Source organism: Marmota marmota, unplaced genomic scaffold (assembly GCF_001458135.2).
Source record: "Marmota marmota marmota unplaced genomic scaffold, marMar, whole genome shotgun sequence".
NCBI classification, from domain to species: domain Eukaryota; kingdom Metazoa; phylum Chordata; class Mammalia; order Rodentia; family Sciuridae; genus Marmota; species Marmota marmota.
Window position 1 is genome coordinate 61,240,769 of NW_026000174.1, and position 27,658 is coordinate 61,268,426.

General features: G+C 36.2%; 3 protein-coding genes across 3 annotated transcripts; 2 read left to right on the top strand and 1 right to left on the bottom strand.

Annotated features, from left to right (window-relative positions):
* The first annotated feature begins 149 nt into the window (after nt 1-149).
* LOC107159892 (olfactory receptor 5B3-like) lies at nt 150-1,097 on the top strand. The gene has a single exon (XM_015506555.1). It carries the CDS (start codon nt 153-155, stop codon nt 1,095-1,097), a length of 945 nt encoding a protein of 314 aa, XP_015362041.1. The 5' UTR covers nt 150-152.
* Nucleotides 1,098-9,660: 8,563 nt separating this feature from the next.
* On the top strand, nt 9,661-10,605 carry LOC107159903 (olfactory receptor 5B3-like). Its single transcript, XM_015506558.1, has one exon. The coding sequence runs from the start codon at nt 9,661-9,663 to the stop codon at nt 10,603-10,605; it is 945 nt and encodes a 314-aa protein (XP_015362044.1).
* A 6,495-nt stretch (nt 10,606-17,100) lies between these two features.
* LOC107159914 (olfactory receptor 5B3-like) lies at nt 17,101-18,045 on the bottom strand. Its single transcript, XM_015506565.1, has one exon. The coding sequence runs from the start codon at nt 18,040-18,042 to the stop codon at nt 17,101-17,103; it is 942 nt and encodes a 313-aa protein (XP_015362051.1). The 5' UTR covers nt 18,043-18,045.
* Nucleotides 18,046-27,658: the final 9,613 nt, after the last annotated feature.

The window sequence follows — 27,658 nt, forward strand, 5'->3', positions numbered from 1 at the left end:
AATGCACCAAATTTGATTCTGATAGCCATGATATTTCTGGGGAATCTCAAAGTACAACATGTATGCATGCTTTCAAATTCAATTAATTTCTTTATCATTCTGTTTTTTCCCCTCATGATTATATAATATATAGTGATTGTGAGGTATCACTGATGGAAAACAGGACAGAAGTGACAGAGTTCATCCTGCTGGGACTGACCAAGGACCCAGATCTACAGCTTCCCCTCTTTGTGACCTTCTTCCTCATCTACACCATCACTCTGGTTGGGAACCTGGGGATGATCCTGTTGATTGTCTTGGACTCCCGTCTCCACACTCCCATGTACTTTTTTCTTGGTAACTTGTCTCTGGTGGATTTTTGCTACTCTTCAGCTGTCACTCCCAAGGTCATGGCTGGGCTCCTTTTAGGAGACAAGGTCATCTCCTACAATGCGTGTGCTGCTCAGATGTACTTTTTTGGAGCCTTTGGTACTGTTGAAAATTATCTCCTGGCCTCAATGGCCTATGATCGCTATGTAGCAGTGTGCAAGCCCCTGCACTACACCACCACCATGACCACACGTGTGTGTACCTGGCTGATCTTAGGCTCCTACATTGTTAGTTTCCTGAATGCCTCTATCCACATTGGGGACATGTTCAGTCTCTCCTTCTGTAAGTCCAATGTGGTCCACCATTTTTTCTGTGATGTTCCAGCAGTCATGGTTCTCTCTTGCTCTGATAGGCATGTTAGTGAGCTGGTTCTTGTTTCTATTGTGAGCTTCAATATCTTTTTTGCTCTCCTAGTTATCTTAATATCCTACATGTTCATTTTTATCACCATCCTAAAGATGCGCTCAGGAGCAGGATATAGGAAGGCCATGTCCACCTGTGCCTCCCACTTCACTGCAGTCTCCATTTTCTATGGGACTGTTATCTTCATGTACTTACAGCCCAGCTCCAGTCACTCCATGGACACAGACAAAATCTCATCTGTGTTCTATACTATGGTCATCCCCATGCTGAACCCTGTGGTCTACAGCCTGAGGAACAGGGAAGTCAAGGGTGCCTTCTTGAAGATCAAGAGTTTATTCATTTGCCAGAAGCAAAGTAATCTTTAGGATTTTGAATTTTGGTGCACAATTGCTGGGTTCATTTCTCTCACATTCCCTCCATGTGCTGAGTTGCATTTTATCCCCACACTAAAGTTCTTTTGTGATATTGTTACCTGTTCTTGTCTGGAAAAGAAAAAAGAAATATTTTGTCCAGAAAAACAAAATGAGAATAGCTCTCTTCGGGGTCTGCTTGTGAAAACTCTCACTGACGAAATATTTCTATTTCCAGAAATAGAGGAAATTCATGCAGGTGTCCCATGAGATCACATATAGATGGATGAGGTATATTTACCAGAACTAATTGTGATGTCACTATTTGTGGTGGTTAATTTGTTGGCTTGAGTAGGTTAAGTGATAACCAAGTAGCCACTGAAGCATGCTTCTTCATGTGTAATTGTGTCTCCCAAAGAGTCTAGTATTTGAAATAATAGGCTTATGAAAGAAGATTTGCCCTCATCTATGTCAGTGGCCATGATCCAATCCATTCAGGCTTCCATGAATACAGCTGAAATGGAGAAGCACTACTTCTTCTTCTTCTTCTTCTTCTTCTTCTTCTTCTTCTTCTTCTTCTTCTTCTTCTTCTTCTTCTCTCTCTCTCTCTCTCTCTCTCTCTCTCTCTCTCTCTCTGTGTGTGTGTGTTTCTCTGTCTCTCTGTCTCTGTCTCATTCACTCTTTCCCCCTTGCCCTGTCTCTCTTTCACTTCTTCAGCTGGGACACCCGTCTTCTCTTACCCTTGGATGCCAGAGCTACGGATTTGGCCCTGGGTTCTCTTAGACTGACACCATTCACACTCAACTTCTTCTTCACGGTCATTTGAATTCAGACTGAATTAAGCACCTGCTTTCCTTGTTCTCCAGTTTGTACACAGCAGCACGTGAAGGGACTTCCCAAACTCCAAATTATATGATCTGATATTCCTAATAAATCTCCTCTTACGTATCTCTCCATATCCTACTGATCCTATTTCACTGGAGAACCCAGACTAACATACTAGTGTTTAATAATCATAAATTAATATTTGACTTAGGTACTAGAACAAAACTTTGTCTGACATTTCTTCATTTCCTTTACTGCTGTTCTAGGAGTCCTTTTGAGAAAAACTGTGATATATTATTAGCATATGTGCTTTAGACTTTTTAATGAGAGATAAATAAATGTTATCTCATATGAATTCATATTTCCATTTGACTAACTCATTTTGTGTCTTCCACATGTCCACATTTTAGTTTTTAAAAGGATAAAAAAGTAGATAAGAAAATTCAGGAATGATAAAAGCATTTTAATGTATTCATCTATTACCACCAACTTTCATCTTGTTTAAAAATTAAACTGAGTAACAAATATTATTTTAAATTTCATCTGCAAATGCTTTGAAATCAATGCTGACATTCAGTTTTACTTAAGCCGAGTTACATTCTCTCTTGTCATTCCCCAGTCTCTCTCTTTTTTATTGATTTCTTCTGTATTCCTTCACAACTCCAACCATGCTCATGCCTCAGGGTCTTTCACTTAATATTCCTTATATGAGAATGTTCTCACCCCCTCATTCAGACCTTTGCTTCAGTGTTTCCCTAACATGGAGTCCTTCCCTGACCACCTTTATATATTGGTTCCTGTCTACTCACTACCTAAACCTTCCCTCATCCTATATTATTCTTCACAGTTCTTATCACCCTCACCTATTATATACTTGTTCAGCTGTATCTCATTTATCTCCCCCAAGCAGAATGTGAACTTCACAAGAGCAGTGACCTTGTTATGTCCACAACATAAACGTCAGCACCTGAATACATGTCTGTTTCATAATATCTTCTAATACATGTTTGTTAAATGGATGAATAAACTAATTGAGCTTTGAGTTTAATTTTACTAATATGTTGACTCTTTGCATCATTGGTTTTGTGATGACTCCTACTAATGAAAGCCTTCTAGATCAATATCCAGTGCATTCCAAAGGCACAGGTAATTTTCTGCTCTTTTGAAATATTCTTTCTACATTTTCAGTTCTCACACTCCTTGTTTTTAGACAAACTGATTTCCTTGAAATCCCATCACAAAGTTGATCATTTCAAGCCCTCTCATAATGTTTTTTGGGAAGTGAGGTCTCATTAAGTGTCAAGTAACATTTGATAGTATCAAACAATTATAATTCAGAAGGACACATTAAATATAAAATTACTGAAAGAATTCATATGTGATTATACTTGAGCAATTACAATATTACACAAATTATAAAAAATTCTAAATTTTTATGTAGAATATCAATGTGACAATGTTTGTCATTAGAAATGTGATATGTTAACTACTCTAATCTAAAGCACAACCTTCATGTTTTCAATTTTGATTTGGAGGGACCTCAATGTGGGGACAAGTGCATGGAGTACTGCATACATGGCATACATTAAGGGCGTCTAAGTGGCAGGCCACTCCCTTGTGCTAGGCATGTGAGTGGCAGACTGCATACCCTGTAGGCACAGCCCTGGGTGTGAGGCCATGTATCCAGTCCCTGCGCTTGCCCCATGGCCCACTCCTTGATTGGTTGCTGCAAGGACAGTGAGCAGAAATTGTATTGGTGGTTGCCTGTAATCTGCCTAGCTACTGCCTGAGTATATATACGTGATAACTGTGCAAAAAATCAGACCTGCTTCCTGCTTGTTCTCCAGAGGTCTTGATTATTGACTCAGCAGCCACACTCTCCTCTACCCTGTTCCATGGACCTCCTTGCTGGATGAGAGAGAGCTCACGCACCTCAATGCTATACAAAACCTACCCATAGGAATGGAACTCCACCTGGGGTCTGATACTCCTAGAAAGCATGAGGCGTCATCTTAGCATTTGTAATACTGGGCTCTAACCTGCTGTGTGGTTGTGATGCTCCATGTGGAGCAGTGCTGTCTAACACAGATCTTCACTTCCATATTTGTGGTGAAAGTTCTCCAACAGGAACCATTTCTAATTACTATTTTAATGATTTGGTAGTATTCTAGAATTATCTCAGAATTATGGGAAAATTTCAAAGATAGTGTAGGACGTCACAGTATCCCACCATGGCAGGCTCAATAATGTCCCCCCCACCCACACAAAAAATCCGTGTCCTAATTCTGAAACATTTCAATGTTCAAGGTGCCAAAAAGGACTGTGCAGACGTGGTTTTGGATTCTAATGATGAAAAATTATGCAGGATTATCTGTGTGTGCTCCCTAAATGCAATCCCCTATACTTCACAGAATAGAGTTAAAAAGATTTAACCACAGGCAAAAGAGGAGCTGGAAAAGTCACCAAGGAAACAATATTGAAGCAATAAGACCACAAGCATGGAATTCCACAACCCCTGGAGGATGGAAGAGGCAAGGAATGCAATGTACCCTGGAGCCTAGGAAGGTACAATGGCTCATGGAGATGATTTCACACTACCGGTTTCCAGAACTGAAGAAGAGTGATATGTGCAGTTGTAACCTCCAAGTTTTCAATAACACTTTTCCAGAGTTGTAACAAAGATCCTTGTTACATTTTTCATTGTTTTTTTTTTCAGTGTTTACATGTAGTAACAGGCCATTGAGGTACCCCAATCTACCATTTTTCCTGTTTGGGTTTTATATGGAATTGGTAGTTGAATTTAGGGTGCAGTAAACAAACCAGATTAATCTCTCATCTTACTATACTTAATCTACTGTAATGCCATTGTCATGTAAGATAATGTATACAGACACCAGATATTAGGTTCTGATATCTGATATCATGATTAAGCCTCCTACAGATTTGTTTCTTGCTCGTGCTCCTACACGTTCACACAGGCTGTGTGGGTTAGTTGAGGGCTCTGTCTACATCTCAAAGATGAAGGCACCTGCTGGGACAGGAGCCTGCTGGTTCCTAGGGTAGTAGAAAAGACAAATGGAGAATCATGCATGGGCAAACACATATAGTGATTCTTCCTCAGTTCATCAGCCAGAACTATTACATGTCCTACCTAGTCAAATGGGGCAGGAAGATATGAGGAAGCAGAAAAATTATTTTAGTAGCTGTGCTTTTGTGACCCATGTTGTTGTATCAGATTGATAAATAATGAACTTAGTAATTATCCTGTAGAACCCCCAATATGTGGACAAATTGTGCTATGCTTTGTGTATATGTCGTGTAACACTGTTCTTGAAAATCCTATGAGGATGACAAGATTTTACCATCTCTTTTGTTATGATAGAGAAGCTGAAGTTTGAAAAGGCTAAATCCCTGCCTCTATTTGAAGGGAAGTAACACAGATGCATAGAACAAACGTGTCATGATCACATGTGCCTGTCCTGAGAATTCTCTGATCAGTCAGCTTGAGAGTGTGAACTGAAAGCAAATGTGCAAATAAAAAAAAAATGACTCTCATCTTTCTTTTGCCAGAAGAAATCATTCCTAGGCCAGAGCTGTAATAATGGTATATGGGTAATAATGGTCGGTGTTAAAAATAAATCAGGATTTGCAAAGGAGATTTCTGGAGATGTATTAGAGAACAAGCAGAAATGAAAGAGAACAATAATAATTTTAAAAGGTACCGTAGAAAATGTTGATAAAGATGTGAAAAAAAATTTGAATGGATTGCTAAGGGGAGCTCAAATTGGAAGAGTCTCTTTAGAAGACAGGTTGGCAGTTTCTTATTCAGATAACAATTCTTATTTGAGAAATCATCCTGCCTGCTAGGTATTGAATGACATGACATGAACACCTATGTCAACACAAAAATATTTCAGTGAACACTTAGATCAGCCTACTTATAATCACCAAACACTAAAACCAGCACAGATGTTACTCAACTGCAGAATGGAAAAAAATAATTTGTATATAGTGAAATACTACTTCGAAACAAAAATATTGTCCTATCACATAGGTGACAATAAGGATGATCACAAAGGATAAAATGAAAATATCAGACTCAAAGACCAAATATTATAAGATATATTTAAGGACATTCTAGCAAAGGCAAAATAAGATGATGGCAGGTGTAAGACGTGAGAGATGTTATGAAAGAACAACTCAGAGAATTTGTTTTAGTGACTGCAGTAATGAATACAAGATGACACACTAGACAAAATTCTTGGAATTAGATGCTAAAACTATAGGGGTTACCCTATGGAAATTATGCATTAATTAGGAAATATAAGAAATAACAAGTAACACCAAAACATGTGTGCACACTAAATATAACCAGCTTAACCCCCATGGACTGTTTAATTGCTTCCTCCCTAGAAAAGTAGGATGAGAACTGCAGATATTCTCCTGGGAGGAATCTCCAGAGGTCTCAAAGTCTGCAATCCTCACCAGATCTCCAAGATTAGCCTCTGAAATCCCAGTATGACTCAACGCCACATTGTTTTAAAAGGGTCACATTCATGGCCCTCCCCATTGGACACCAATTATTCATCTGAATGGTAATCAGTGCTTACTATCTATGGGCCATCTTCTGACCTGAGGATTTGCTGAGCCTTCAAACCCAGCCAAAAAGACTCAAATTTTAAAATTTTGTTGGTTGACTTTGAAGTAATCAGCTCTTCACGAGATATTCACTAGACTTCCTGTGTTTGCCATATTCAGACACAACATTATGTGAGCGATGCAATCTTATCATATTTGTTTTCCAAATAAGGAGGAGGTAAGCTACTCTTCCACAACACAAAGAATCCATGGAAGACTTAGAAGTTGATACATGCTGATGTTCTTTTGTAGAGATTTTGCAAACTTTTGTTTACTTCCCGGGATCTCCTCTGATGCACTCATGAAAGCCCATGGCTTACTTTATGATTTCAGATGGAATGTTCTGAATTGACTCTTCTTTCTCTTCCAATAATATGGTAAGAGTATATATTCCATGAACATTATTAGAGGGAAGCACAGTTCATGCAAAAGCAGAGGTGCAGCTAGACTTACTGTGAGTTGTTTTTAAAGAGAAAGAGCTGTTTTCAATGCTGCTCTTAAAACAGGAGGTGAGCCTGTTGTGTGGATGCCAACACTTTTGTCATGGGGAATTTAGCAGTGCCATTTCTCCAAAAATATGGACAAAAAAGTAAGACATATTGCACATTGATTGGTTAGCTGCTGATGTCATCTTTTCTCTATATATTTACCTATTGCTAAAGATAAAGAAAGAAAGAAACAAACAAACAAAAAATCATCAACAACAAAACCAGACTAGTGAAATGATCCTTTATTAAATTACAAGAGTCCTAAATGAATTGGCATGCTCTGAATGCATTATAATTTTCCCTATAGTCTCACATAAATTATTACTATATAGATTATTACTACATATAATACTAGATACATCTAGTGTTTATGATGCTGTGACTAAAAGTATACATTTTGAAATTAGGTTGAAGATGGCTTTAAATTGTGAATTTTTAGTCTTTCTCGTTATTAGCTATATAATGTTTTTGAAGATCAGATAACTGCATACACCCTGGATTTACTTCATTGTAATGTAAGAATAAAAATACAGAATAACTAATAACAATCCTTACATGCACACACACACACATACACACACACACACATACCCACATTCATACACAAAGCCATTATCATTGGTTGTAAAATTTAATATTTGCTAAAAATGTTATTGTAAATTAAAGGTTGGCCAACATAATGACTTCATAAGGGCGAGCTCAAAAATTGGAAATGCCAAAGCTCTAGCAGGAAAATGGGAAAGAATAGTAGTTAATTTTGGATACAAATGCTTCCAAAGGCTTCATTCAAATAAGAAAGAGCGAGGTGCAGTGTCGCATTCCTAGAGTCCCTGTTGATCTGGAGACTGAGGAAGATGGAACAATTAAGCACGGAAATTCAAAGCCAGCCTAGGCAGAACAAAGTGAATGAAGAAGTTTGAAATACTGCTATACAATGAAGCATTTAAATAAAAATAGATGTTGCCACCACAATAGGTCTTTGAGCCTCAAGACAGCCCATAAATAGATCTTTCAACCCTTGAGCTCTGTGACTTGGCTATAAGAGTGACAAGAGAAAGAATGAATCTAAGAAAAATGGATCTTTACTCAAGTAAAAACACAGATTTTAAGGAAGATTTTTTTTTTTTAATAAATAGCTCACATGGAATTGCAGGAGCAACAATCATTTGTTTAAGGTAAAGATAGAGAACACTGGAAATCACAGGAAATGTGAGTGGTCCTAATGCAGGGGAAAAGGCAAGTTGGGGAGGGAAGAGCGAAGCTTCAAGACTATAAAGTTACTACAGCCAAAGCCCTGGATTTCAGCATTCAACTTGATCAAATCAGCATGGACCATAATCCCATCCCAGTAACAGAATAGCTGGCACTCAGGAGGCTAGGCTTAATACCCAGCATTCTATTATTTTTAATGCACTTCCTTATTTAACTTTCACAATAATACCTGAACATAGATCTCTTTTCTGACTTCACTTTGAAGATGAAAGTGGGATATCTTGGGGAGGTAGGTTAGGACTAGTGTCTGTTGTGCGGTAATGGCAGCAGGTTTGATATTCGTCTCTTCCAAGACCTAAGCTTTGTGCCTGCTATGCTAGATGACCTGCCTTCACACAGAATTGCATCTACCCATTGAACTTGCTCCACCAACCTGTGATCCCAGCATGTGGACAGTGCATACAAATGTGCTATATTGATTCAAGAGGTAAAACTCATCTTCAGCTTGATTAAAAGTTTGCATTTTTAGGCACATGGTTTGTCAACTTATGTAGATGTGCTGGTGATAATAAGCATGAGATTGTGGGGGAAAGGTCACAGTGCAACTCAGAGTTCGCAAAGTTAGTCAGTACACATATGTGGTTGAAAGAAGGATCATTTCACTCTTCCAGATTTTGTTTGTTTTACCACTGATTAAAGGCAAACATACATTGAGCAAGATGAGTTTTCCACCTATTCAGTCATTTTCAAATTCACCATGAATCCTAAACACTGAGTTGGAAACAAAATGAACAATGAGTAATTATGAATTTATTTAAAAACAATTTTATCTAAATTTAAATGAGACCCTTAGACTTAGGAATGAATCAACATGTGTTAAAGATTGGCGTGGGTCCAGGGCTGAGGTTGTCATTAACACTTGGGCAATTATGACTAAATTTCTCTTGTGGTTCACTATATACTTGAAGTAATGGCCAATTAAACTCATAATGTTCTTGGGAGGAGACAGTGGATATACATCCACAGGGCCTACAGCAGTTCCAGGCAGGTGGGCAACAAGGAAGAGTCAGCTTTTACTAGGTCATCAGTAGTGAACTGGCCCATAGAGTCATACAATTAATTTTCATGAAGCAATTAAATTGTCCACAAGTGATAAAATTTCAAAATTGCATACATAATTAAGATTCTACAGATTCAAGGGTATGGTACCCTGCATGCAAGTAATGCATTCATGGTTTTTTAAGAACATGCTTTTCTGGAAATATTCCAAGTACAGGTTATTGTTATACTGGCAGTATTGTAAAGTATAGTTACATGTTGTAATTATATTTTCCAGTTTTGATTCAAATTCTTTGTCATTCTGTTCTTTGTTGCTGATGTTGTTACAGACCATGTAGGATTCTCAGAAAACATCAATGGAGAACAGGACAGAAGTGACAGAGTTCATCCTGCTGGGACTGACCAATGACCCTGGTCTGCAATTGCCCCTCTTTGTGACCTTCCTCTTCATCTACACCATCACTCTGCTTGGGAACCTGGGGATGATCCTGTGGATTCTCTTGGACTCCCGTCTCCACACTCCCATGTACTTTTTCCTGGGTAACCTGTCTCTGGTGGACTTTTGTTCCTCTTCTTCTGTCACTCCCACAGTCATGGCTGGGCTCTTGATAGGACACCAGGTCATCTCCTACAATGCTTGTGCTGCTCAGATGTACTTTTTTGCAGCTCTGGTTACTGTGGAAAACTACCTGTTGGCCTCAATGGCCTACGATCGCTATGCAGCAGTGTGTAAGCCCTTGCACTACACCAGCATCATGACAGGAAGTGTGTGTGCAAGTCTGGTCACAGGCTCCTATGTGATTGGTTTCCTAAATGCCTCCATCCATATTGGAGACACATTCAGTCTGTCCTTCTGTTTGTCCCATGTGATCCACCATTTTTTCTGTGATATTCCAGCAGTCATGGTTCTCTCTTGCTCTGACAGACACATTAATGAACTGGTTCTTATTTATATTGTGAGTTTCTGTATCTTTTTTGCGCTCCTAGTTATCTGGATATCCTACATATTCATTTTTGTCACCATCTTAAAGATGCACTCACGCTCAGGACATAGGAAGGCTATGTCCACCTGTGCCTCCCACTTCACTGCAGTCTCTATTTTCTACGGGACAAGTATCTTCATGTACTTGCAGCCCAGCTCCAGTCACTCCATGGACACAGAAAAAATTGCATCTGTGTTCTACACTATGGTCATCCCCATGCTGAACCCTGTGGTCTACAGCCTCAGGAACAAGGAGGTAAAGAGTGCATTCCTAAAGGTCAAGGATATTTTTATTTGTTGGAAGAAAAATAATCTTTAGAAGTTTTGTCTTTACTTTGTGGATGCATGATTTCTGGATTTATTTCACTTAGCTCTTTTCCATGTATGTAGACATTTTATGGACCACACTGAAGTTAAGTTCTAGAAATGATATCCTTAGATCTGCAAGTATTATTTCTTGAAATTAGTATCTAAAAGAGAATGGTTACAATATCTTAGGACCCGCTTGTCAAAACCCCCATTTGTTAAAGATATTAATGCATCCATTCATTTTACATGTGGTTTCTTTCTACCACATTCAAATGCAAATGTACATAATATGGACTCTAATGGGCCCATAAATAGAAGAAATGCATGCAGGCATCCCATGATGACAGGTACCCATGGATGTAGATGATTTACCAGAATTACATGTAATGTGGTTCTTTGTGGTGGTGAATTTCATGTGTTCAACTTTACTGCATTGAGATATCCAAATAATATGATCTAAGTCAACACATCTTGTGTTTCATGATAATGGGATTACATAGGGAAGAAATAGATTATACAAGGAGGCAAGCACACATATATCAATAACAAAATAAAGAAGAGATATTCATTACAATAGCAAATTTAATTTATTTAATGGTGTTGTAGTCAGAACTGGTATTCATAGCTGCCCTCTTCTGCTAATCATTCTGTTATTACCTTTAGCTTTAGCAAGCACATCAGCTGGTCATGTTCTTACTTGGTGGGAATATCCAAAACTTCATTTCTGAAGAATCTGGGATATTAGTTGTTCTGCTTTAATTGAATTGTTATAATTTTCCTTTATACTTAATCACAAGGCACATTTATACTGAGAGAAGTCCTAAGGGATCTCCTTCATTCCAGATGTTTTCTTCTTACCCAATATGCTCAGAATTGTTATCAACAAATGATTTTGTTTCTCTCATTGTCAAGATTCATAGGTCCGGAAATAGGTAAAAATGGAAGTGACATCAATGGGAGTGAGAAATGCTTCTCCAGGAGATATGAGAGTGATTCTATTGAACTGGAAGTTAAAATTGCTGCTTAATCACTTTGTGTTCCTCATGTCTCTGAACCACCAGGCAATGAAAAAATTAATGGTGATCGATCCTAACCTTTGGATGGATTGAATCATGAGCTTTCCTACATCTCTGCCTCACATTGAAAGGCAGCCTTCAATTCTTCATCCTTTGTTAACTCTCCAAGCTTACTGATTTGGACTTGCTCACCTCCAGAATTGTGCACAGTCAATTCCCAATGACAAATGCCTCTCTCTGCTTTTTTCCTCTGTTTCTCATTCTCTCTCTCCCCATTTTTACCTCTTTGCCTCTGTACACAGGTGTGCACGTGCACACACTTGTATATATACCAAATACCAAAATGGAGATGTAAATGCTTCATTTTCATTAGGAACTTAAGTGTAAACTCACCAATTAAAATAAAGATTTGAAAGAATTTATAAGAAAAATAGAATTAACCTGAATCATGCCTATAAACATCTGTTTGCATTGAAAGAAACAAATTGGAAGTAAAAGGAGGGAAAATATATATATATATATATATATATATATATATATATATATACCATACTAATGGAAACCAAAACAGGTTTCTTTTTAGTATGATGATACTAATAATAGAATAGACTGGCAGTCAAAAATTGTTCTTAGAAGAGTGAAATAAGACATCGTATATTGATAACAGGGACAATTAATTAGGAAAGTGAGTGTAGATAATATATAAATGTGTATATATAAAAATGTGTATACACACACACACACACACACACACACACACACCAGAGGCCCAGAATATAAAAGCAAATGTTGACAACAGAACTAAATGGTTCTGCAATGAGGGCTGAAGACCTCGGTACCCCCATTTCAATAATGAATACAATAGCTAGAGATAATCAATAAGAAGCAGAGGATGTGAGCAAACCCACAATTTAAGCCATACAAACAGATATATACAGAGTACTGTTCCCAAGAGCAGTGGAATTCCAAATTGCCTATGAATCAGTCAATTTGACAAACCCTATATTAGGCTGAAAACCCAGTCTGAATAAGCTTTAAAGATTTAACTCAGATAAAACAGCTTCACCAATCACAATGCAATGGCACTAGAAATAAGTAACAAGGAAAATATTAAATATTCACATAAAAGTGAAGAACAAACTCATCTATAATCATTCAGTAAAAAATACATCAAAAGAAATGTAAAAATAGTTATAGAAAAACAAATTTGAAAAAACAACATATCCCGTTTTGTGATAGGAAGCAGACACAGTGGTCATAGGAAATTTATAACTCTAAGTGACAAAAAATAAAAAATAATCTCAAGTGTTTAAGCTAACTTGAAACTTTAAGAATTAACTGTGAAAACAGAATCTGAAGGAGCACAAAGAAGGAACTATGATTAGAGCAGAATAAACAAAACAGAATGTAATAAAATAATAATAAAAATCAACAAACAAAAAATTGATTATTTGGAAAGATTATTCAAAATGATAAAACTCTATAGACTGACTATGAAAAAAGAGAAAACTCAAATTATTAAATTAATAAGTGAAAGCAAGGATATCATGTCTGCCCTTATAAAAATAATATAACAAAATATTATATATAGCTGCATACCAACAAACTGGATAACAGATAAAATTCAAATTCCTGGAATACACACTACTAAAACTGACTGTAGAGAAAAAGGAAATCTGAATATATCTACAAGTGTAGAGAGTGAATCAATCACAAATAACTTCCCAACAAATGAAATTCCAGGATTTTCCTGGTGAATTCCCCCAAGCAAATGTGCCATAGTAATAAAACTTATCACATGGATAACACCTGGTGAGGATTTGTATTAATTCCAGTGACTGCTGTTAACAAAGTACTGAAACGTGGAGGTTTACAACAGCACATATTTTTTCTTCCACAGTTAAGGAAACCAGAAGTGTGAAATCATCTCCACGAGCAGAATCAATGGTCTCTCAGAGCCATGGTCCCTTCATGGGCTCCAGGGACACTGCTGTTTCTTGCCTCTACCATCCTCCATGGGTTGTGGAATTTCATGCCCTCTGGTCACCTGGCTTCGGTTTGTCACCCTGGTGACTTTGTGGAATCTTGTTTTGCCTATGGTTAAATGTTTCTAACTGTATTTCATAAGGATACAAGAATTTTTTTTTCATTTTTATTAGTGCCTTATAATTACACATAACATTGGGGTTCATTTTGACATAATTATACAAGCATGAAACATAATTCGCACCATTTCAATTCCCAGTACATCCTCTTTCCCTCTTCTCCTCCCTCACTTGCTCCCTTTCCTCATTCTACTGGTCTTTCTTCTATGTGTTTATAGCTCTTTAAAATTAGTGCATTATAGATATACCCAAAGAGGAAACTCACTGTGATACATTCATACACACACACACACACACACACACACACACACAGTAGTTTGGTCAGCTTCATTCCACCATTGCTCTCTTTTCCCATCCCTTCTCCCTCCTCTTCGATCCCCTTCCTCCATTCCACTGATCTCTCTTCTATTTTCGTGGGATTCCCCCCTACCTTTTTTTCTCTATATTTTTAGGACTCACAGAGATAATCCTGGATGACGTCATATTCTTTTTTTAAAATTTCTTTTTATTGGTGTGCATTAATTACACAGAATGGTGAGTTTCATAGTGGTGTCTTTGTACATACAGGGAAACTTAATTTGGCCAATCTCCTCTCCAGTATCTTCCTACTCCTTCCCATGCTCCCTCCTCCTGATTCCTCCTTTACCCTAAAGGTTTTCCTCAACTCTTATTCTTCAAATCCTTAACTTGCTCACATCTACAGAGTCCTTCAGAGCCACATAGAGGAACACTGAAAGTTTCAGAATTGGGACTTGGATCTCTTTGGGATCCATCATTGTGCTGCCACAGTGTCATATGGCAGCATTACACAGTCTCTCATAATTTTCCATAAATCCTCTGAAACTATACAATTAAATAATCCTTACAATGATAATTAGGAGTGATTTCCCTAGAACCAGGACTATAGAAGAGAAGTGAATACTTGTTTTATATTACACAGCTGCACAAGGAACAGCAAGACCATTATTGTACATTTGATCCAAAACTACAAATGAAACAATGCTGAGGCCTCCTAATTTATAGGAGTTGCAAATCACACATGGAGACGTGTTCCTAGGTATAGGTTTTGCTTACTATGTAGCTCCCTGAAGATTGAAATGAGAAGGTTGTGTTTTCTATTAAAATGTTGAATGTACTTTATTTTTTTCTAATGGCAAATATTATCAAGTTTATATTCTACTTAGAATTTAGGATCATTTCCATTTATCATATAAATTGTATATGAATAGTAATTGTTCAAACATAATCAGATAAGAATACTCTAATTTATATTTCATGTGTTTTATGATTATAAGATAATACTTCTATAATATATCGCTTGTCTCTTAATGAGACAACACTTCCTACTAAACATTATAAGAGGTTTGGAATGACTGACTTGATGTTGGGATTTAAGGGAGGCATTTTTCCTATAAATAAGGAGTGTGAGATTGAGTGGCAATGCAGAAAAATATTGTTCCAGCAAAACAGAAAATTAGCTGTGCCTCTTCAAATGCACTGAATGTTGATCTAGAAGGTTTTCATTATGCAGGATTCATATCCTAAAAAAAGACTCAAAGCTTCAAAATATTAAACTCAGTACAATTAACACAATGATTTTATTTATTCATTTAATAAATATTTATTAGAATCGACTGTAAAACATTTATGCAGGTGCTGATGATCATGAGAGCATAACAAAGTCACTCTTCTCAGAGTTGACATTCTAGTTGGGGGAGATAAATAAGATATAGCTGAACAAATGTATACTGGGAGAAGGTTGATAAGAACTATGAAGACATAGGAGGAGGGATCATCTTACGTGGTGAGTGAAGAGTGACTATTTCATGCAGGTGGTCGGGTGACATTGAAGCAAAAACCTGAATGGAGTGAGGGCATTGCCTCAGGGAACACGGCTCTCAAAGGCCCTCAGGCAGGAGCATGCTTGGAGTTGTGATAAGAGAGAACACAACTCAACTGAAATAAAAATGAATGGTCCGATTTAACAATTAACAATCTCAAAGAATTTGCCAAAAGCAAAATGCTTACTTAGTAGTCTGAAAGTTTGAGGTAATACAGTTCCACTACAAACTTTAATTTTTAAATACTCTGAAAGTTTGTAGTAATACATCAGTATGTTAAATATACTTTCATTTCCCCGGAATTTTCTTATTGTCTATTTTATCCTTTTGAAAATTAAAATATGGCTATCTTGCTTGTGAGAAGGACTTAGTCAAAGAGAAATATGAATTCATATGAGATGCCACCATTTTTGCATCTCTTGTTAAACTGCGCTAATAAAGTGCATATATAGCATATAGTTATATAGCATATTTTTCTTCTCAAAATAGAACTATTAGAATGATAGTGAAAAATTAGAAAAATATCAGCCAAAATTTGTATTATAATACCCAATCAATATATTATATTATGTTTGTTAAACTTGAGTATATAATGTTTCATCAAAGGATATATGTATATATATATAATAAATTTATATATATATCCTTTATTTATATATTATTTTCATATAAGAGGAAATTTATTATGGGTATTGCCTTTTGTAATTGTAGAGGCTGTAAAGTTCCTTAATGTGCTATATTTAAGCTGGAGAAAAAGGAAAGCAAGTGGTTTATTCAAAGCTCTAAAAAGAAGGTAAAGTAGCTGATGCTACTCTTCAAGGAAGACCTAAGGCCCAAGATTCAGGAACAGATCAGAGGACAGATCATAGAGCGAGAGAAGATGGATGTCTCAGTTAAAAGAGAGAGAGGGAAATAGAGAGGAGTGGAGAATTTGCCCTTCCTCTACTCGTTTGTTCTATTTGGGTGAGCCCTCGTTGGATTGGATGATAGACATGTACATTAATGAGGACAGATCTTTTTACCTACATCCACTGTTTTAAATACTAGACTCTATCAGAAACACAATCACCAACATAAAAGGAAAAGTATTTTCCCAGCTATCTGGGAATCCAGTCGAATCAACACATAAAATTAACCACCACAGTTACATTACATTTAATTCTGACAAATTCACCACACCCTTATGTGAGTGATAGCATAAGACACCTGCTCCATTTTTTCTGTTTGTGGGCTATTTTCTGCACTTGTTCTACATATGTGTGTGTTAACATGTGGTACAAAGTTTACATGTGAAATGAGTGAATACATAAAAACACTTAATGAGGGTTTTGACAAGAAGATCCCAAGATAATTTAGTCATTCTCACTCAGGTATTTATTTCTGGGTATAATATTTCCTTTTTCCCAGTAAATAAAGGTTTACAGAAGTAAGGGTATCACGACAAGAGTGTAACATTAGTGTAATCTCAATGTAACTCAGTACATGAAGATTTGATAGGGATGAATCCAGAAATAGTGCATATCACAAGGGTAAAATCAAGATCCTAAAGTTTATTTTGATTCCAAAAATTTAATGAATTTTTGAGCTTTAAGAAAGCACTTTTGACCTCCTTGTTCCTCAGGCTGTAGACCACAGGATTGAGCATGGGGATGACCATAGTGTAGAACACAGATGCAATTTTATCAGTGTCCATGGAGTGACTGGAGCTGGGCTGTAAATACATGAAGATAACAGTCCCATAGAAAATAGAGACTGCAGTGAAGTGGGAGGCACAGGTGGATATAGCCTTCCGATGCCCTGAAGCTGAGTGCATCTTTAAGATGCTGATAAAAATGAGCGTGTAAGATATCCAGATTACCAGAAGAGCAAAAATGATGTTGAAACTCACAATGTACACTAGAAGTAGCTCATTCACGTGTCTATCAGAGCAAGAGAGAACCATGACTGCTGGAATGTCACAAAAAAAATGGTGGACCACATTGGACTTGCAGAAGGTGAGACTGAATGTGTCTCCAGTGTAGATGGAGGCATTTAGGAAACCAATGACATATGAGCCTGAAATCAGCCAAGTACACACACTTGTCATGGTGGTGGTGTAGTGCAGGGGCTTACACACGGCTGCATAGCGATCATAGGCCATTGAGGCCAAGAGACAATTTTCCACAGTAGCAAAGACTGCAAAGAGAAACATCTGAGCAGCACATGCATTGTAGGAGATGACCTTGTCTCCTAGAAGGAGCCCAGCCATGACTGTGGGAGTGACAGCTGAAGAGTAACAACAATCCACTAGAGATAAGTTACCGAGGTAAAAGTACATGGGAGTGTGGAGACGGGAGTCCAAGACAATCAACAGGATCATCCCCAGGTTCCCAGCCAGAGTGATGGAGTAGATAAAGAGGAAAGTCACAAAGAGGGGAAGCTGCAGACCTGGGTCATTGGTTAGTCCCAGCAGGATGAAGTGTGTCACTTCTGTCCTGTTCTCCATCAGAGTTATCTCCGAGTAACTGCATGCCCTAAAACCACTAGAAAAAAAAAAAAGAAGAAAAAGAAATGAAATAAAATTGGAAATTATAGCATAAGATGTATTCTGGTACTGTAGAAACAACTAGTATTTCAAGATTGTCTGGAAAAATTATGAACTTCATAATAAAATTGAATGCATTAATTATATTATAGTGCTGCATAACATGAATCTCAGGAATTCATTGGATCATGTGAACAATGATAAAATCTTAAACATTTGTTAAGTCACAAACAACTCAAAATGATAAATATGACTTGCCTGGATGTATCTATTTATGAATCAACTTCTCTTGAGCTCAGTAAAAGCTAAGACTTCCATGTTGCTCACCTGCAAGAACTGCTGTAGACATTTGAGGTGTGTGTTCAACATTCTTCTCTTCAAAATACTATGAGTTTGGTTGGTTGTCACATTCATATAAATTATACAGCAGAAGAAGTTAAGTTATTCCTATTTGCAAAAATATTAATTGATGATCTCAGCAACCCTTCAATGTATAATAAATGTAATAATAAATCTAAATCCAAAGTTCTGAAGTGAATTTAAATAAAACTGTGTTTAACTGAGCTTAAAATGACTCATTATCTCCTTTGGTTCAAACTCAGCATTTGAGATTTCACAGTGAATAAGACAATGGTTGATTAGATGATAATTCCATTCTCCTCTCATTGGAGGTAAAACAAAACAAATAAAACAAAAATTCAGAATAGTTGAAATGACCCCTTTTTTCAATGACAATAGTGTCCTCAATGAATTAACAAGGTCTGGGTTGAATGGTAAAATTGCCTGGAGCTCTCAGCATCAAGTCTGCAAATGTTGACATGGATGGTGTGGTTTTAAGCATTAACTATTGATTAGCTTGAAGAGAAGTTTCCCTTCTAAACCACTGTAGCACATCTCTTTGCATAGTAGATGCAGTTGGATAACTGTGGTAGTGGGAGCAGGCTTATCTTGCAGGTGCATTTCTGGGCAAAGGCATATCCTCAAAAGTAGCAGGCACAGAGCTCAGGTCCCTGGGAGAGACACATATCACACTTACCGTTTCCACCTGAGTGATACTGGTTCTGAACCATCTCACCTGAATATCATATTTCTACCTATAGGATCAAGAAAGCAATGAGACCTACTTTGAGGTATTATTGTGAGAATTAATTAAGATAGTAAATACATAAAATACAATAAAATGCTAAAAAAAACTTAGAAATGTTAACATCACATTATTATTAGGATGGGATAACAGCTCATCTTGGTTTGATCAAAGTGGTTGCCAACAAGCAGGCCTTCAGTCCTCAGTGAGATAAAAGAATTCTTGAAGCTTCTCCTCCCAATTTACCTTCTTCCCCATTCAGAGTCACTGTAATATTGTGTGATGGTCAGTGTTTCTCAGTCTGCCCTTAACCAAGCATGTGATTGCTGTTCCTAAATTCCATGTGAGCCACTGTTGTTAAAAATTTCTTCCTTGAAATCCATATTTTAGCTTGTGTAAGAGTCTGTTGTTCTTAAAACTCATTCTTACCCTTATTGTTGTCATCAAATAGCCAAACAATAGAGACACAGTATTGAAATTTTTCATTTTATGGCCTGTCATTAGGTCACTAACTTTATTGTAACATCCCCATTGTACAATATTTTATTTGAATTTGTTTCTATGTCATAACAGTAACTTTCATTTTTTTGAAGTCACTATTATTCCTTAACATTTCTCTCCTAAGCCTTTAGTCACTTCAATTTATGAACCTGACACTGAAGACATTGTAGTTGCCAGTCTTCACACACATGATCACATTTACCATACACCGTGCTCTAGAACATATTTTCTAGAAGAATAACACATTAAAATTATAACGTATTTACAAGTAAGTGTGCATGTGTAAGTTAGGCCATGTGCTTATTCCTACTGCACAGTAAGGAAGCAGGATTTTAAAAGGTATTCAAAGTTAAATAGAGAGTATGAGGAAGGTTTGAGATTTCCAAGTTAAATTCACCTCCTGAGAAAAAAATGATATGATTATGAAAGTGTTGTAATGCAGATCAGAGCATGTTAATTCACTTAGGACCCTTTTGTGGTTGAAAGAAGGATCATTTCACTATTCTGAGTTTTAGGGTTGTTTTGTGTGTCATTATCTTTTAATCCCTAATGAGGTACAAATGTATAGTGAATAAGATCATATCACAAATAAATAAAGCTTCACCTCTTAATTTTGATTCGTGTCTTCAGAAAGAAGCATGATTTGTTATATAAATCATTGAATGTATCATGCCCACCATTTTGAACTTTAGACCCCAGATTTACATCATTATTTTAGAAATATTTTGAAAGCATCTCTTTCTATTTGCAAATAACTCATAGGAGGTTTGACAACCTACTGCTTTTGAATGAATTCCATTTCTTACTTAAATGTTTATGAATTATAGAAGTTTAACACTTTGTTACAGATGAAAGAGGAGTCCATCCAGAAGAGTGATTTTGAAATATGAAAACCAGATGTGCAATTTTGCATAGGTACTGTTAGAACTTTCTCTCAGGTCATGATCAAAACATTCCAACTTCTCCAAGGAGGGGAAAATGGAGGCAGCAATATTAACACTGGTCAACTTCTGAATCTACAAATTCTTGCTGTGCTTTGTGGAAAACTACTTACCTCCTTCTTATTTGTAATACAAAGATGATCAGCAACTTCTCTCACAATTCATAGATCATCTTTGTAAATAATAAACAAGAGAGGTCCATAAAACGTGGTGAAGGTATTGTCATTTAAAAATAAATCCATGTGATTTTTATATTCTGTTTCTCTGATCTTGATTGAAGGCTCACAGGAAATACTCACTTCAGAAGAAGGGCTGTTTGCACTAACAACAATTGTCATTCAGATGAAAGACATAGAGTGGGGAATGGCATGCATGTGTCCCTTCTTAAATGACAATATTGTTTAGTCATACTGAGATTTCAGAGGCTAATGCATAGAGATCTGGAGAGAATTATAGAAACTCAGAGATCTCTGGAGGTTTCCCCTATGAGACTATCTGAGCATCCACATTCCGTTTTCCTAAGGTTGAAGCAATTAACCTGTCTGTAGGGATCAAGGTGGTTATTATATTTTTAAAATAAAATTATTTTTCAACTGATAAATGCAAAACAAAAATAGTATATATACATATGGGTACCTGAGATGTTTATATATGTGTATATATGTGTGGGTGTATACATTGTTTAATGGTTAAGTCAGGTTAAACATGACTGTCCAACACTTACCATTTTTTTAATACTAACAACTTTAAAACTCTTTTGTCTACTATTTGGAAATGCATGGTACATAATTGTTATCTATAGTCACCCAAATATGCATGGTTCTCTCTGATATTGTAAATAGTGCTGCAAGGAACACAGTGGTGCAGAGGTCTTCCTGACATGCTAACTTCATTTCTTGTGAATTTAGAGTCAATATGGGATTGCTGTACCACGTCGTAGTTCTATTTTTTAATTTTTTCATAACCTCCTTACTGACCAGGCTAATCAACTTTACCTCGAGCAGGGTGGGTAGGGTTCCTTTCCTCCACATCCTTCCCAGGCAGGGCTGGTTATTTTTAATTTTTTTGAGAAGGCCATTTGTACTGTGGTGAGGTGATATCTCATTGTGGTTTTGATTTGTCTTCTGCAGACAATTAGCGAACTGGAGCATTTTGTCATATTCCCGCTGACCATTTTTATGTCTTGCATTTTCAAATGTCTATTGCCCAGTTTTCATCCCATTTTTTTCTGTTGAGTTTCAGAGTTTCTTCTGTGTTCTGTATATCAATCCTTTTTCAGATGTACAAGTTTCAAGTATTTTCTACCATTCTGTAGGCTTTCTTGCTAATCTGTTGATTGTTTCTTTTGCTTCTTAGTTTGATGTGATCTCATTTGTCTATTTTTGGATTTGTTTTCTGTGCTCTTGTAGAGGCAGTCTTCTCCAGAATTCTTTGGCAATTCTTATGGTTGAAGCTTCACCTTACATTTCTTTCTATTAGCATCACAGTTTATATTTATATACTTAAGCTTTTAATTCATTTTGAGTTGATTTATAAAACTGGCAAGAGATAATTGTCTACTTTCATACTTTTTTTCATGAGTTTTCAGTTTCCAAACATCACTTATTTAAAAGGTTCTCCTTTCTCCAATCTGTGTTCTTAGCACCCTTGTCAAAAATCAGTCTGAAGATAATGTGCGGGTTTACTTCTGGCCTATTTTAATCCCTGGTGTATGTGTCTGTATTTATGCCACTCTGCTGCTGTTAGAATCATACAGTTTGGGCAGAATATTGTCAAAGTAGCCATACTACCAAAAGCACTGTACAAATTCAATGCATTTCACATTAAAATTGCATTGATGTTCTTCATAGGAATAGAAAAAGCAGTCATGAAATTTATTTGGAAAAATAAGAGGCCCAGAATAGGCAAAGCAATATTAGCAAGAAAAGTGAAGCAGGAGGAGTCATAATATTGGAACTTAAATTATACTACAGAGCTTTAGGAATAAAAACAGCATGGTTTTGGCACCAAAACTGACATAAAGACCACATGAATATAATAGAAGACACAGAGACAAGCCCACATAAATACTGCTATCTCATACATGTCAAAGGTGCCAAAAACATACGTTGGAGAAAAGTTAGCTCCTTCAACAAATTGTGCTGGGAAACTAGGAATTCCCATAGAGTAGAATGAAATTTACCCTCTATCTATCACCCTGCACAAAACCCAACACAAAGTGAAATCAAAGACCAAAGAATAAGAATAGAAATCCTGCACATGCTAGAAAAAAATGTGAGCACAACACTCAAAAGCTCAGGAACTGACTTCCATAACAAGACTCCTAAAACATAATAATTGAAATAATAAATCAATATTTGGGATGGCATCTAAGTACAAAGCTTCTTCATAATAATGGAAACTATCAAGAGTGTGAAAAAAGAGCCTACAGAGAAAATCTTTGTCCCTTGCAAATTGGATAGGGCATTAATGTCCAGGATAAACAAAGAACCAAACCAAACCAAACAAACAAACAAACAAAAAAAACCACAAATAAACCAGTCAATAAATGGGCAAAGGAACTAAACAGACATTTCTCAAAAAAATAAATAAATACTAATGGTCTGCATTTATATAAATAAATGTTCAACATCTCTAGCAATTGGAGAAAAACAAATTAAAATTACACTGAAATTTCATCTCATTCCAGGAAGAATGGCAACAATCAAGAATTCAAGTAACAAAAACAACAATGAAAATCAGCAGAGGGAGGTAGTACCCTAAAGAAAAAACTAATTGAAGAAGAAAATCAAGTAAATTTAAATAACAAAAATAAACAATTATGGCTGGGAATACAAACCATGTATCAAAAATAACCCTGAATGTTAATGGCTTAAACTTACCAATCAAAAGACATAGGATAGAAGATTAGATTAAAAAAAAGACCCAACAATATGCTGCCTCCAGGAGACTCATCTGATAGGAAAAGACATACACAGACTGATGGTGAAAGGTTGGGAAAAATCATACCACTCACATGGACTGTGGAAGCAAGCAGGGATTTCCATCCTCATATCAAATAAACTAGACTTCTAGCCAAAGTTACTCAAAAGGGATAAAGATGGATATTACATACTACACAAGGGAACCATACACCAACAAGACATAACAATCATAAATATATATGCCCCAAACAATGGTGCAGCTATGTTCATCAAACAAATTCTTCTCAAGTTCAAGAGTCAAATTGACCACAACACAATAATCTTGGGGGACTTTAACACACCTTTCTCATCACTGGATAGATCTTCCAAACAAAAGTTGAATAAAGAAACTATAGAGAATGGAGTAGTTTTCCTCATTTCCCTTTCTGAGGATTTGTCACTAATATACAGAAATGCCTTTGATTTATGGGTGTTGATTTTATATCCTGCTACTTTGATGAATTCATTTACTAGTTCTAGGAGTTTTCTGGAACTTTTAGGGTCTTCCAGGTATAGAGTCATATCATCAGCAAATAGTGCCAATTAGAGTTCTTCATTTCTTATGTGTAAACCTATAATTTCTTTCATCTAACTGCTCTGGCCAGTGTTTCAAGAACTATGTTGAATAAAAGTGGTGAGAGATGGCATCCTGTTTTATTCCAGTTTTTAGAGGGAATGCCTTCAATTTTTCTCCATTTAGAATGATGTTGGCCTGGGCTTAGTATAGATCGCCTTTATGATGTTGAGATATGTTCCTGTTATCCTTAGTTTTTCTAGTGTTTTCAACATAAAGAGGTGCTGTATTTTGTCAAATGCTTTTTCTGCATCTATTCAGATGATCATTTGATTATTATCTTTAAGTCTATTGATATGATGAATTACATTTATTGATTTCGGTATGTTGACCCAACCTTGCATTCCTGGGATGAATCCCACTTGATCATGGTGCAAAATCTTTTTGATATGTTTTTGTATTCAATTTGCCAGAATTTTATTGAGAATTTTTGCACCTATGTTCATTAGACATACTCGTCTGAAGTTTTTGTTTGTTTGTTTGTTTTGTGTGTGTGTGTGTGTGTGTGTGTGTATCTGTGTCTTTGCCTGGTTTTGGAATCAGAGTGATATTGGCATCATAGAATGAGTTTGGAAGTGCTGCTTCTTTTTATGTTTCCTGAAATAAATTGGAGAGTATTGGTATTAGTTCCTCTTTAAAGGTCTTTTAGAATTCGGCTGTGTATCCATCCAGTCCTGGGCTTTTCTTGGCTGGTAGACTTTTGATGGCTATTTTGTCACTTGAAATTGATCAGTTTAAATTGTGTATATAATCATGATTTAATTTGGGCAAACTATATGACTCTAGAAATTTGTTGATGCCTTCAATATTTTCTATTTTATTGGAGTACAGATTTTCCAAATAATTTCTAATTATCCTCTGTATTTCTGTAGTGTCTGTTGTGATATTTCCTTTTTCATCATGTATGTTAGTGATCTGAGTTTTATCTCTCCTTCTCTTTGATATCATGGCTAATGTCTGTCAATTTAATTTATTTTTTCAAACAACCAACTTTTTGTTCTGCAAATTTTTTTCAATTGTTTCAATTTCATTGATTTCAGCTCTGATTTTAATGATTTCCTGTCTTTTGCTGCTTTTGGTGTTGATTTGTTCTTCTTTTCTAGGACTTTAAGATGTAGTTTTAAGTCATTTACTTGTTGACTTTTTGTTCTTTTAAGGAATGAACTCCATGCAATGAACTTTCCCTTTAGAACTGCTTTCATAGTGTCCCAGAGACTTTGATATGTTGTATCTGTGTTCTCACTCACCTCTAAAAACTTTTAAATCTCCTCCTTGATGTCTTTTGTAACCCATTGTTCATTCAATAGCATATTATTTAGTCTCCAAGTGTTGGGGTGGATTTTATTTCTTATGTTATCATTGATTTCTAATTTCATTCCATTATGATCTGATAGAATGCAGGGTAGTGTATCTACTTTTTTATATTTGCTAAGAGTTTCTTTGTGGCCTAGTATATGGTCTATTTTAGAGAAGGATCCATGTGCTGCTGAGTAAAAAAGTATATTCTCTCATTGAAGGTTGGAATATTCTATATATGTCAGATAAGTCTAAGTTATTGATTGTATTACTGAGCTCTATAGTTTCTTTGTCCATCAAAAAACTTTAAATTCCTTTGTCTACCTTTCTGAAATGTAGGGTACATTATTGTTATCTACAGTCACTCTATTTTGCAAGATTGTTTCTATTTTTATTGTAAATAGTGCTGCAAGGAACATGTGCAGAGATCTCTCTGACATACTGACTTCATTTACTTTGAATTGATAGTATTGGGATGGCTGGATCATGTTGTAGTTCTATTTTAACTTTTTTTGGTAATCTCCACAATTTTCCACAATGGCTGTGTTAATTTACTTTCCTGCCAGTTGTGTGCAGGTCCCTTCCCTCCACATCCTTTTCAGAGCTAGTTATTTCTGAGAAGGCCATTTTTACTGTAGTGAGATGGTATCTCGTTTTGGTTTGATTTGCCTTCCCTTGATGATTAGTGAAGTTGAGCATTTTGTCTTTACCTGCTGGCCATTTGTGTGTCTTGGATTTTCAAACACCTTTTGCCATTTCTTTAAATTTTTCTTTTTCTGTAGAGTTTGGAGTTTCTTCTGTGTCCTGTATATCACTTCCTTTTCAGATGTACATGTTTCAAATATTTTCTACCATTGTTTATGTTTTCTTGCTAATCCCTTGTTTCCTTTGCTGTACAGAAGCTTCTTAGTTTGATGGAATTCCATTTGTCTATTTTTGGTTTTATTTTCTCTGCTTTCAGAGAAAGAGTCTTCTGCAAAATTCTTTGGCCAGACCTATGTTAAAGTATTTCTCCTATGTTTCTTTTTATGGGCTTCATAGTTTCTGTACATACACTTACATTTTTTAATTCATTTTGAGTTGATTTGTGAAACTGGTGAGAAATCATTTTCTACTTACCTAATTTTTTTTCATCTGAATGTTCAGTTTTCCAAACACCATTTATTTAAAAGGAATTCTTTTCTCCAATGTGTGTCTTAGCACCCCTATCACAAGTCAGTTGACTGTAGGTGTGTGGGTTTCCTTCTGGTCTATTTTGTTCCCCTGGTGTATGTGTCTGTATTTATATCACTATTTTGATGTTTGAATAATATAATTTTGGCATTTTGTTAGGGATGACATTGAATATATAGGTTGCTTTGGATAATACAGACATTTTAATATTTTAACAATGTTGCTTTTTTTTCAATCCAGGAACATGAGATGTCATTCCATTTCTTTGTGACCACTAATTTTTTTCATCAATATATCATAATTTTTATTATAGAAAATTTTTACTTCTTTAGTGAAACTTATATCCAGGTATACTGTTGCTATTGTAAATGGATTGCTTTCTTTATTTGTATTTAAGATAATTTTCTATGGTGATATAGCAATGTTGCTTATTATTGGATTTTCATTTTGTAGCCTGCAATTTTTGCTGAATTTATTAGTTCCAAAAGTTTTTCAGAACCTGTTTTTTTCTGAACCAGGATTTTACCACAGACCCTTCAAATGACCCAAAACAGTCCCAAAAAGGGAAACTCAAACTGCTTGTTCCACATCACCTTCCCTCAGCCCAATCTAGCCAGAGCAGTAATTCATTTTCCTCTACAACAGTAAGACTTCCCTTAAAACAGAGGGTGGATTGAGATGGGGCAAAAGGACAGACAGTGCAGATAATGAATGACTGGGTCAGGAAGGTGGGGGCTGATTCAAAAGGAAATACAATCCTAATATCCCCAGAGCATTTCCCACTCCTCCAACCTGCTGCCAAGGTTACCTGAGTCCTGGGAATTGTTCTTCTCAGCAAGTACCCCCTGGTGGCTCTATCTACATCTTTGGTCTCTGCCGCAGCCCTGCTGGCTGGGCAAAATAACTGGGGGGTGACGAACAACTTGTGTATGTTGATACAGCAGGAGTAGGAGCCGTTTATTGCAGGACAGGAGCAGTATTTATACATTCCACACAGCTTATCTAATTAGCATAAACTAGATACATCAGTCAACCAATAAGGAAT